Source organism: Tachypleus tridentatus, chromosome 13 (genome assembly GCF_004210375.1).
Source record: "Tachypleus tridentatus isolate NWPU-2018 chromosome 13, ASM421037v1, whole genome shotgun sequence".
Taxonomy (NCBI): Eukaryota; Metazoa; Arthropoda; class Merostomata; order Xiphosura; family Limulidae; genus Tachypleus; species Tachypleus tridentatus.
Window position 1 is genome coordinate 95,657,653 of NC_134837.1, and position 13,791 is coordinate 95,671,443.

General features: G+C 35.1%; 1 protein-coding gene across 3 annotated transcripts in view; it reads left to right on the forward strand.

Moving 5' to 3' along the window:
• LOC143238425 (uncharacterized) overlaps window positions 1-13,791 on the forward strand; it is a 42,051-nt gene that overhangs the window by 23,021 nt on the left and 5,239 nt on the right. For all 3 annotated transcript variants that reach the window (XM_076478649.1, XM_076478650.1, XM_076478648.1), the window contains exons 10-13: window positions 444-517; window positions 1,245-1,369; window positions 3,675-3,849; window positions 8,477-8,566. In XM_076478649.1, the coding sequence (XP_076334764.1) occupies window positions 444-517; window positions 1,245-1,369; window positions 3,675-3,849; window positions 8,477-8,566 (464 nt within the window). The remainder of the gene's footprint in view (window positions 1-443; window positions 518-1,244; window positions 1,370-3,674; window positions 3,850-8,476; window positions 8,567-13,791) is intronic.

Here is a 13,791-nt window from a genome sequence, read left to right on the forward strand (position 1 = left end):
CAAATTGAAGGGAAATATTTTAAGTTTGAGAATCCACTAATAGAGTTGGTCACAATGGCAGAACCTGTGTATCAAAGTGGTTGTAGCGATTTTCCCTGTACCAATATTATCACCATAAATCATTGGTAAACTTGATTTTAAATTTGCTTTTAGTGCTTGCTCTGTGCGATGTCATAGTGAAATCGTAATTTTAATCTGATTTGTGACTGACTAATAAAGTATGTGATTTAGTTGCATATGTTTATATATAACAGTATCATTACACTGTACATTTTTTTTCATTATGTTTGTCGAATTCTCTTGTCAAGCAGTTAAAATTCGAACATTGCTCAAAAGTCAAATATTGTAGATACTTTCACTCATATAAAATATATAACCAAAGTAAATTAATGAGACATTAACTTGTATTTATTACTTGTTTTCATTACACGTTATTGTTACAGGAATGGAACACCCCGTACAGTGGTCCTTCATAAAGGAAAGAAAGGTTTTGGTTTTGTACTTCGGGGAGCTAAAGGTAATTGCTGTCAATTTCATAATATATCAAGTTGTTTAAACGCACATACACACGCACGTAAATTGAACAATAGCTAAGATACGTCACTTCCGCTGTCTTGTAACTATTGCCACGACGATGGCGCCTCAAAGTAGTTTAGATTTATAGAACATAGCAGATAAAACAGAAGAACAGTTCAAATATTTCAATCTTATGTTCCATCTTGACCAAGCATTGAGCTTCGAAAATACATTTCTTACTGCAAAATGATTTCTTAGTGTGACTCAAATTATTACCTTATGTATGGTTAGATGGTTAGTGAGTTTGTCTCGTAAAGTGAGGGTCGTGGGTTCGAAACCCCGGACCACTAAATATGCTTGCCTTTTCAGTCATGTGAGCGCTATAACATGAAGTCAATCCCACTTATTCGTTAGTAAAAGTTTAGTTTGAATTTTGCACAAAGCTACACGAGGGTAGCTAGTCGTTCCTTTATCATTCAATGATAAAGGAAAGACAGCTAGTCAGCAACACTCACTGCCAACTCTTGAACTACTGTTTTAAGTTAATAAAATTTCTAAAAAAGAAATAGTACAATCATAATTTATAGAACCGAATGTTGGCTAATGGCTAAATAGATACATATTGTGCCTTCAATATCAATTTTTTATTTTACATGGTATTCATTTAAAAGATGTATTTAATATGCATAAACATTCTTATATCTGATATTGCACGATATGCTTTGCAGCAACCAGCCCTCTGATGGAGAGACAAAGAACTTATGCTTGGCCAAGTCTGCAATACCTTGATGATGTGGATAGAGGAGGTGTTGCTGATCAAGCAGGAATGAAAAAAGGAGATTTTGTGTTGGAGGTTTGTCTCTTCATTGTACGTTCTAACACCTGAGTAAGGACATGTAAGGGATTGTTTAAAATAATTGTTTATGCTTAGATTTATGAATCGTTTACATTAAACTTTAAACAAAGATATCAAGAAGGTTAAGGACGCTGTTAGGACTGGTATTATCGAGTTACATGAAAGTTAAATTAGAACTTAGATATAAAATATTCTTAAAAGAAAAGGATTTTATGTTTGAACTTTTGTTGTTCCTCTTCAATATTACGGAAAACTTGTTAATTCGTCTAATTTAAATAGTGTATTTCAGCACACCAGATAGAGTGCTACAGTATATAACAGTTTAGATTTATGTTACCTTTTCTGCTGTCCCTAAGATTTTCCTCACTAAATTAGATACTTAAGACTTAGGCTTAACACGGGAGCATACATTGCAGTGAAACAATGTTGTTTTTCACTTTATAAAATAACGCAAAGAACCTTCTTTGGATAAGAGCATCAAGAAATTATCTACCAGTCTTAAAAAATCGTCTTCAGACTCAGTATCGATGTTCCTTTATACTAGAGTATCAGCCCACAATCTTATTGGATTCATAATGTGTTCTAAAACTGTTGATATAACTACACACTAAACAGAATATTTCTGGTAGAATTACTACTATCCCAAAAGTTATACAAAATTTAATATGTTATCTGTATATTTGAAAATATATATGTGTCACGATGAATGTACATTATCGAATGATTTGTACATTCTTTGTGTATTATACATAATAACCAAAATCGTTGGAGAACGTACATTTTATAAAAGCACACAAAACAATTTTATGTATTTTATGGTGTGAGCATGTTTTCCAAGCTAAATAAATATTATTATCGTTAATTGTACTTGTCATAAGATATTAATTTTAGGTATATTTATTAACACTGTATTCCCTATCTATTTCTTTACAGACTTTCAACAGTTAGACAAATAAATGTTAATTGTATTTTAACCACACTATATTCATTGTCAATGACGCGTTTAGTTTAATCCAGATCTTGGATGGCCAGCTGAGACACAACAAACAGTATGGTCGAAGCATGGTCTTTTGGCCACTAAGTACATTAATCAGAAATAAAACTGATGATCAAAGGTCTAGAACATTAAATATAGGAGGTATATTGTAGAACAATTGTTTGTTTGTAATTAAACACAAAGGTACACAATAGGCTATCGGTGCTCTGCCCACCACGGGTATTGTAATCCGACTTCTAGCGTTGTAAGTAGACATAAATACCGCTGTGCCACTGAGGAAAGGGCTGATCGGAATGATATTTATATTTATCATTTGTTTTAAAAAACAACAAAAACAATTGTTATAGCACGAACCCCTTTTACAAACTGTCGAAGCATGAATGTATATAAATATACTCGTTATAAGACATTAGTTTTAGAGCAATTATAATTTTAACACAACATTTCTTATCTAATATTATAGGGATTTTCAAGAACTAGAAGAGCGTATTATTATTATTCAAGTAACAACCACAGCCGATGGCTCTTAATACAATTATATTTTTGCAGATTCAACGTGTTCAGGAGAAAGACCCTTTTATCGTTGAATCTTGAAAATTCCTGCAGTCGTAGCTATTTGTGATAGATTTGTCAGGAGACATCTCTACAATACCAATATTTGTTTGGTTGTTGTTTGTTATGAAGCACAATGTACTCTGTTTACCACGAGTACCGAAACCTGGTTTCTAGCCTTGTAAGCTCAGAGACATGTCGCTGAGCCACTGGAGGATGTTAAGTTGCTCAATATACGTATATATATATTGCGTTTTTTTTAATTGTACATTGTTTATTATGAGGAGCACTTGTTGAATCAGTGCATTTTTATTATGATAAGTAAGAACAGTATATTAAGTTATCGTACTTATTAGTGAATTCAATTTTAATTCTAATCTCTGTGAGTAGTAGCTTGGGAGGAAGAGGTCTAGTGTACCTGACTCTTCTGGGTATACAAATATATATACTCAAACAGCAGAGAGAGAGAGAGTAGTAGTAGCTTGCTCTGGATGGATGTTATGATAATTTTCACTTTTGACCCTCTCCCAGGAATTAATTCTCTGGGCACAACTTACGTTTCTTATATTCAAAATAAAATATAAACAAGGAAAGTATTTTCTTACTCTAGAGGAGGATGGAAGTTTCCATTATGTTTTGAAATGAATATTTATGTTAAACCGTCTTGCAGCTGAAATTAAGTTCTAAAAACTTTTGTTGTTTATGCAATGATGTACTTCTTGACGTGTGAAAATGTTGAAATAACTTCTTTAGATTAACGGACACAACGTCACTCAAGCTACGCACGACCAGGTTGTATCCATCATACGGAAATCAGGAGACTTGGTTGCCATGACGGTGGTGACGGTCAACAACCCGCCGGGAACAAGAAGACCTCTCAATCAGAGACAATGTGCTACAGTCCCAAGAAGATTATCTTTTAAGAAAGGTAGGATATAAACAAAAAAAGGTTTAACGCAACCGGTTTCGTATGTAAGACCCTAATAAACTCAACTTGCAAGAAATGTATCTATTTTATCATTTACAGTACAGTCGAACTAAGCCAGTGAGAACTAAATACTTGACAATTCATGTTCGAGTAGGTTGAGCTCAGGTTTTTGTCATTCCTCCTGAGCTGACTTATTTATATGTGTATTTACATAACACTAAACTAGTTTTCGAATTTGACGTAAATCCAACAATCAAATTTGAAACGAAGGTCGTTACACATACAGAGGATATAACAATAAAACTAAAACATAAGGAAAGGACTGAGGAAAGCAAAACATGTTGTGGTTAGAGCTGTAAGTAACAAGGTTTACATATTGGTGTGGATACACAGTCTTCAAATGTAGAGTGCAATTAAGATCAGAAGCAAATTACAACTACCAACTTACAAAAAATGTATGCAATTGACACTAAAGCTCCAAGATACACGGTAAAGTGTATAGGTACACGATTTAAAATGATTATTGCCCTGACTGGATGAAGAAATGGTACTAGATATAAAAAAAAAGACAGACCCTGTGTCTTTCCGAAATTTTATTATTTACTCTTTGCGAAGACGGTTTTTTTTGGAAATCATTAATCGCTAATGGACAAGTATGGATGTTAAAAACAAATACGTGATTAGAAGTACTTCAATGAGTGTTTTGGTAACTGACTTAAGTCTACGTTGCCGAACTGGCTTCTTTCTGTTAACTTTACACCCTTTCTTAACCACGGCAAAAAATAGTTTGACATTTGTGGGGAAGCTGATACTTATATAATGAAAATGGTAATTGGGTATGTGTGTGTGGAAGATTTTGTGGAACTTTACAAAACTATACAAAACTGAAATTGGAATTACGGAATTACAGACGATGTACGCGTAAAAGAGAAACGGGTGTAAATACATAGTACTATGTATTACCAAAGGAAAGATGTTTGGAGAATGGATCTACCTTCCTTCAGAGACTCATCTCAGACAATAATGTTAAGGTATTAAGAATATGTGTGTGGATGTATTCATTTGTCTATAAACACTAAAAGTACCTGCATCGTGACCTTGTTGATAAGGGCCTTAGAATAATAGCACTAAGTTTAATACTTGCCACTGAAATCCAAGTTTTGAAAGTATCGCTAAATCTAGTGTTTATTACTAGATTCACCGATTGGTCTGCCATTTTTCGATCAGACCATTTGGCTTAAAGTGTCTTTTGTACTAGAAGTGTTTGGTGTGTATCACGTGCTGTGGAATAGGTTTAACCCCGCAGTCACGGAAACGTCCACACGGCCATCAGATTCGTTCAGAGCTATACGAACCTAACACTACACATGAGTAAAAATTAGGCAGGCCACTTAACTGTTTTAATTACTTTAACTATACAGCACTGCTTTTACATTTTATAAACTTTATGCATTCAAATACAAAATACCACACATACAAACACAACGTTTCGTACGCGAAAAACAAGTTTTCTTCGTGATGTTATATTACAGTATTTGCCGATGTAGAAAACGATTCAAGATTTTTGAGAAAATTAAGTATATTTCTTTGACGTTCGGTGTGTAGGATGACCTCTATTATTAAGCAAGTCTAGGATGTTATTTTTGTAAAGAAATTCTTGGAAGTTATTTTTAAACTGTGCTAACCTGCGCTTTAGGGTAATCAACATAACTGCGAATGTGATTTTTTTGTACTTTTCAAACTCTATATGCACCTCAAAACGACGTAACTAAAATTATAAAAAAATTAACAGAGAGCTATACAAAGTTTTTATCACAGTTGAACCGTTTCTTACTACAAAAGAATAAGTAAATCTTAAGATATAGTGATTTACTATAAAAAAGTGTTTATAAAATTATTATACGCTAAAAACTAACTCTTTTGATATAATATTAACAATATTTTAGTATGACGGATGAAATCGATACATTTTAAATGACACAAAGTATTTCACACTCATTAAGTGTAACTTGCATGTGAGATAACTAACTTCTAGTTATGAAGAATCAACACAAATGATACAATTACAATACACTAATGTAACACAGTAGATGGCACTATGTCAATTCAAAACAATAAAAGTAACAATGTAGTTTTAGTTAAATATGCTATTAACCGGAGAGTTCTAACTGGAGCTTTATTTTAGAATCTGTGTATAAAACGAGAGGTAAAAATCAGGCATTGTTTTAAGAATAAAAAGTATCGTCTTACACAGCGACAAATACGATGCCAGAGCTTTGCTAAAAATCGATAAAAATTTAATTGTCTAAATAAGTGATTTGTCACGTTTTGTTACAGACTGCGTCGTAACCCGTCAGTAAATATAATTTGGGTTGCACATGAAAAATATTTATAACGCACAGCAAGTTCCAAGTTCCAAGTTTGACTGTGTGGGTATTTGGGTATTGATGTTGTTAAATACCCAGGAGGGTCAGGTACATTTGATACACAGCAAGTTGTTATGCTTGTTTGTTTGTTTTTGAATTTCGCGCTAAGCTACGCTTAGGGCGACATGTGTTGAGCGGCGGGGATTTGATTGTTTGTTTGTTTGTTTTGGAATTTCGCACAAAGCTACTCGAGGGCTATCTGTGCTAGCCGTCCATAATTTAGCAGTGTAAGACTAGAGGGAAGGCAGCTAGTCATCACCACCCACCGCCAACTCTTGGGCTACTCTTTTACCAACGAATAGTGGGATTAACCGTACATTATAACGCCCCCACGGCTGAAAGGGCGAGCATGTTTGGCGCGATGCGGGCGCGAACCCGCGACCCTCGGATTACGAGTCGCACGCCTTACGCGCTAAGCCATGCCAGGCCCGGGGATTTGAACCCAAGACCCTCAAATTACTAGTCGAACGCCTTAACCCACCTAGTCATGCCGGGCCAATTTGTTACGGAAAGCTGAATAAATTATCGAGAGAAAAATAATTTTAAAAACGCAATCAGTACATTTATTTGTTTTTTTTCTAATGAAATAGCAAAAACGAATTTTGGTATTTCTAATAATTAGTAATAGACACTATTATTTTACTTTTACACAATTTAGACACTGGTTGCAATGGTAACATTAATATGTAGATGTTAACGTAAATTAAAGCAGGTGTTTAACAACAAAATAGATTTAAGAGTAAGAAGGTCAAGTGGTTAAGGCACTCGACTCGTAATCCGATGGTCGCGGGTTCAAATCCCCGTAACACCAAACATGCTCACCCTTTCAGCCGTGGGAGCGTTATAATGTGACAGTCAATCCCACTATTCAGTGGTAAAAGTGAGCCCAAGTGTTGGCGGCGGGTGGTAACGACTAGCTGCCTTGATTCTAGTCTTACACTGCTAAATTAAGGACAGCTAGCACAGTTAGCCCTTGTGTAGCTTTGCTCGAAATTCAAAGCACTAGTAAGAAACTTTATGTCTAATGTTACTGACTTCTAATTAAAGGGTATCAAATAATAATGTGAGCTTTTTGTGCATACACACGCTGTGGCAATCACAGTTAGCAATGAAATGTTTATGCACTGTCACAGTAACATTCAGAATAAACTAATTTACGGCTCCCTTTAAAAGTTAATTTTACACGCTTATAGTGAATAGCCAGATAAAAGTAACGAGTGACAATATAACTTCACTAGAAATATGCATGCCATGTTTATAGGTTGTTGTGCGTCCTAAAGTAAACCCACTTTGCCAAATAATTTTGATCTCCTATCAGGGGAGCTTTCGGTATGAAAATTTCAATATTGAAGATTATTTTAAACGACCCCTTACAGGTTTAATCCAACTTAACTTGCACAATCAATCCTGAGACCAACAAAATTTTTGTTCAACTTTGTAACTATTCAATTTTTGAATTTAAATTACTGTTTTTAGTATCTCCTTAGATGCTAATAACAACAGTGAAAAAGTTAGTTTTGTCAAGATGAAAGTCTCCAACACATCATAGCCTCTTGTTTCGGCTTCGAAACGTTTTTCTTTCTTCGTTTATATTTAATCGGTATCATGGGCTTAAATGTAGAATTCAAGTTATTTTGTCAAACACTTCGAGAGGAGCTCAAAATACAAGTAAATATAGATAAATATATCGGTAAAACTGAAAATTATTATATGGATTTTGAAAGTGATCCGAACGTACATTTATTTTGAGGGCCTATTTAAATAGACTTACTTACTACAACCATCATTTTTTCTCATTTATTTTCTTTACTTCTGGCCCGGCATGGCCTAGCGCGTAAGGCATGCGACTCGTAATCTAAGGGTCGCGGGTTCGCGCCCGCGTCGCGCTAAGCATGCTCGCCCTCCCAGCCGTGGGGGTGTATAATGTGTCGGTCAATCCCACTATTCGTTGGTAAAAGAGTAGCCCAAGAGTTGGTGGTTGGTGGTGATGACTAGCTGCCTTCCCTGTAGTCTTACACTGCTAAATTAGGGACGGCTAGCACTGATAGCCCTCGAGTAGCTTTGTGCGAAATTCCAAAAACAAACAAACAATTCTTTACTTCTGTAATAAAACAAATCACACACATATACATAATTTAGGACTTATGATTTATTTTGAGCTTTGTTACTAAATAATTAATCTTAATTTTATACTGAGGTAGCTCCAGCGCCACCTAAGCGTGACCCAGGGACCACTTTATCTTTCGGAAGAGCTCGAGCTAGATCTATGGTAACCGGACTGGCAGAAATTGGTGAGCCATACTTTTTTTTAAAATTTATATTTAAGCTCTTAATGATCCATTATTTGATTTGATTTGAATAAAATTATAATTTATACTTTCACTACCAGGGGAGTATTTCAAGCAAACTTTTCACCTAAGTAAAGCGATAACGCTGTTATTGAAAAAAAAAAGTATACAAAGAATAATGTTATGGGTATAAACAAGAAGGAATCGTCAATAGCCGTTGTATTTGACATTATTTTTGGCAGGTTTAGAATAAATTAATATTTGAGACCAATGGCAGAGTTAACTGTTTCAATTGAAAGTGCTTAACTTCCTTGATCCAAAACTGTTTGTTTGTTTTGGAATTTCGCACAAAGCTACTCGAGGGCTATCTGTGCTAGCCGTCCCTAATTTAGCAGTGTAAGACTAGAGGGAAGGCAGCTAGTCATCACCACCCACCGCCAACTCTTGGGCTACTCTTTTACCAACGAATAGTGGGATTGACCGTTACATTATAACGCCTCCACGGCTGGGAGGGCGAGCATGTTTGGCGCGACTCGGGCTCGAACCCGCGACCCTCAGATTACGAAGTGCACGCCTTAATGCGCTAGGCCATGCCGGGCCCCAGGTTTTCAAATAGCATTTGTTTTGTTTTTTGTTTTTCCCAATGTACGTGACCCTGTAATGACTACACGTATAGTTAGTTATACATGAGCCATGAACATAGAAGTATGCGTATTTGATCTTTGTATTGCAATTAGTACTGTAAACATTTATTTCAGTGTCTACGCTTGTTTCTGTATAGTTTTCTTTTTTGCATGTGATGTATATTGTTAGCTGTGTATTGCGCAAGTCCCGCCTGTTCCTGGAATTTGTAGAGAATTTCTGAAAATAAAAATTAACAATATTTGTTTATGAAAACGCGCTAGAACATCGTTGAAAGTTCTCGAGTCTCGCGTCATTTGTATAAAAGCAGCTAGCGAGAGACAATAGAATAAGAATATTATTGAACAACTACAGTCAGTGTACTATAGGCCTAGGAAGCTATAATTGTGATTAACGGCTATTAATCGGAAAACTACATAACTTGACGAAGAACGTATATAGATTTCGAACATTACAAACCGTTCATCTTCAATAAATTACTCTGGACGTTAGGATTTCTGTGAGGACATTAAACATCATCATTAGTAAAAGTCAGTGGTGTGAGGCCAATCAAGTTAGTTACCTTAAACGAGATATGACAATATCAACTCAAAATTAATTTGCTCGTCATGGGCCTGAGTCATCGATAAAATATTCAGTTCTAGACCGGACATAAGAATCAATATTGTCTGTCAACTTGTAAAATTCTTGTATATGTCAACTTGTAAAATTCTTGTATATAAGCCATAATTTGTAATAACTATTAACAATAACCGTTATTATAAATTGTAATGTTTTGTTTGTATATTAAAATATATTTGTTTTTTTTTTAAAAAAAGAAAATTGTGTGTATCAATCTTGTTGGCAAATACCATAAATTTGGTACATAATAGTATTTAATTAACTTCTAAATTCAAAATAAAATTTCCGGTTATTTGAAATAGTAATACCTTAGCATACGTAATATAATAAGTCGAAGACTCGTCCGAAATAAATTATAATATATAACAGTATTTAATGCAGCGATTGGGTCTGTATATTAATCTGAGCTCAACTTGATGGTAGAAGCTTTTTTTTTTTTTTAGTAGACAAAAATAGTTGTTTCTTTATCTAAATTGATTGTGAACCTATATAAGGAAGGGAGATAATGAAGGAAATTTGAGAATAGTGTGCACTTTGACTCGTGATTGGAATTTGAACAAGTGACTACAAAACTGTCCACATGAATTCGAACCTGTCCTTTACAAACACGATAGTGGTGACACTTTCTTGCTGTTTCGACACTCGTCATGTTTCTAAGTTACTTTCTTACCTTAATTTTCAACACCCCCATATTTAGTTTCCATCCGAACTCGGAGAAAATAGCTCTTTAATGTTCCTAGACTTCAGGATTATGGAAGAAGGTAAATATTTTCTTCCTCAGTTTATCATAAAAGAACATTTACTGGCCTCTACACCAGTTTCAGTAGTTTTATCTACAGTTTTCTTAAACGTAATCTGGTTATATCATTGATAAACAGAAATTTTTAACCTTTGTTCTAATTTATGAAATTTTGTTCTAATTATTATCCTTCAACAGAAACATGTGTTAAATAATGACCACCCGGCTGATTTTTTTAACGAAGATTACATTCATTTTCTTAAACAACAAATTTCAACCACAAACCAATGTACACACCGTCCCCAAATTTCCCCTTTTATAGGCTCACAATTCATACAAATTAAGAAACAACTCTCTTCTATAATAAAAGTTTTTACCATCTAATTCAGCTCAGACTAATATACCGATCAAACCCTCTCATTAAATACGTATTTTAATACAAAGATCAACTACGTAAATTTCGACATTCATGGTTTTTGTATACGAGTATTGATTGTAAGGTTACGGACGTTAGCAAAACACAACGCCATTTAAAAACTAGAATCTGTGAACAATGAGGAGTATCTAACAGAACTGGCCGTCTATGATTTAAACCCAGCCACTCAGCGATTCGTTCATATTCTGAAACCACAGATAACAATATTTCATGTAACGATTTCTCTGTTATTACCACAGGATCTCATATCTATAGACTGCTCGACTCTTAATGACTCACAAAGCTATTTGGGTCCAACATTGTTTTAAATTTTCACACTTAAACTCAAATGTTGTGTAATATATACATATACACTGCTGGCCAAAATCTTAAGGCCAATGAACATAAAGAAAAAATATGCATATTCGTTGTTAGACACAAAAAACTGTTTTGAGTAGAGCTTCGAAATATGAAAATAAGAAATGGGAAAATAAAAATAAAAAACTTATTTTGCATTTAGTAGGGAAAATGTGAACACTATGAAATTAGCCTAAATACTAGCTGGTCAAAAGTTTAAGACCATACCAAAAAGAAGTCTTAAACAGGGTAGGAAATGCCCAACAAGAGGTCTCAGTAGTGAGTTGCACGGCTGTCATTGCGAATAACTTCAAACATTTGCTTTAGCATAGTTGATATAAGCGCTTGCAGAAGGCTGGCTGGAATGTTATTTCAAGTGGTGAAGATTGCTTCACGAAGATCATGCACTGTTTAGAATTGACGTCCATTTCTACAGACTTCCCTTGCCATCCACCCCCAAACATTTTTAATGGGGTTCAGTTCGGGCGAACACACTGGATGGTCCGAAAGAATTACGTGATTCGCCATGAAAAAAGTCCTTTGTCCTGCGGGCATTGTGGATTGCAGCGTTGTCCTGCTGAAAGAGTTAGTCATTTCCACAAAAGCGAGGGCCTTCAGTCAATGAGGATGCTCTCTCCAACATGCCAATATAGTCAGCTTCTGTTTGACGCCCATGTATAACTTGAATCTCCATTGTTCCATGGAAGGGGAAAGTACCCTAGATCATGATGAAATCTCCTTCACTATGTCGTGTAGAAAATGTCTCCAGTGAGATATCCTTATTGTACCAGTAACGTTGAAAGCCATCTGGACCATCCAGGTTAAATTTTTTCTCATCAGAGAACAAAACCTTCTTCCACTTTTTTATGTCCCGTGTTTGGTGCTTTTCAGCAAAGTTTAACCGAGCTGTTTCATGGTGTGGAAGGAGGCGTGGCCTTTGAGGACGTTTACGGTTTTTAAAGCCTTTCTCTTGTAGATGCCGTCTTATTGTTCTTGAGCTGCATTCTGCGTCCGTTAAGGACCTTAATCTGGTTCGACGATCGGCTGGTGTCTTGTCGGACAACCTGTCGAATCCTCCTGCTCAACGCCGGCGAAATTTTCTTGGGCCGACCACGAGAAATTCTCGTTCCGTATCCCTCAGGGTTTTTTAAGAAACTTGCAAAAGCGGTTTTACTGCGCCCAATCTCACCAGCGATGGCACGTTGAGAGAGACCTTGCTTTTGCAGCTCGACAATTCTGCCACGTTCAAACTCTATCAACTTTTTAAGCCTTTGCCATGTTTTTACCCAATGTAACACAGAAGATATCAGTGGGAGATGTTGACAACACTAATGCTTGAACACAAATAACTAAATTTCGTTACGTGTTTACCGACTAACGCTTCGTTTCAGTATGGTCTTAAACTTGTTACCAGCTAGTATTTAGACTAATTTTATAGTGTTCACATTTTCCCTATTAAATGCTAAAACGTTTTTTTTTTTATTTTCCCTTTTCTTATTTTCATCTTTCGAAGCTCAACTCAAATACGTGGTTGAGTCTAACAACACAAAACGCATATTTTTTCTTTATGTTCATTGGCCTTAAGATTTTGGCCAGCAGTGTATATAATCATTGTTTTATCCTTGCGTTTGCCACTTCTCTTAATAACCAAGTAAACTAGTAATTGTGTTATTATATTATCATCTTTGTAACGTGATTTTCAGAATTCGCTGAAAATGGAATTAGTTATTTCGAAACGCCCGAACTTTGTAAATAAAATGTTTTGTGTTCTGTCAACCGTCTTCACCTTCATTATTGTACTCCGGTTTCCTCATCATAAATCCATTGTCATAAGATACTGTCTTTTGTTATTCTCACTTCATTGTTAAGCAAAGTTGACATCTGATGATCAGGCATATGACTGGACAATCAGCCTACGTAGGCCTGGTATGGCCAAGTTGTTTGGGCGCTTGACTCGTATTCTAAGTAAGGATCGCGGGTTCTAATCCCCGTCACACTTAACATGCTCACCTTTTTTGCCATGGGGGCGTTCTTTAGTCGCAAGTTACTTCACTACGTTTGTTGGATATTTAATAGCTTATTTATAAGATATTCTAGCTACTTACCAAATAGTTGAATTATGAATTCTGCAAAGACAATCATTAAGCAAAAAGTACTAATCTATTTCATTTCTAAGATTACATCTGTTAAAATTAATATTATAGTTAACACGTATTAATTCTTCAAACACAGTTATTAAGCATAAGTACTACTCTCTTACTTTTCTATAATCACTTCTGTTAATATTAGTATTGTAATTAACAAATATTCTAACTCGTGCCTTGGTAACAATAAAATTAACATGACGTTAAGCCATTGAAATAATTAATATACATAGCACAATAAATTCCTAAGATATTTTAGTGGAAATAAAGAAATCAGAACGAGGTATTATAATTTTTTTTAACTCGGTGT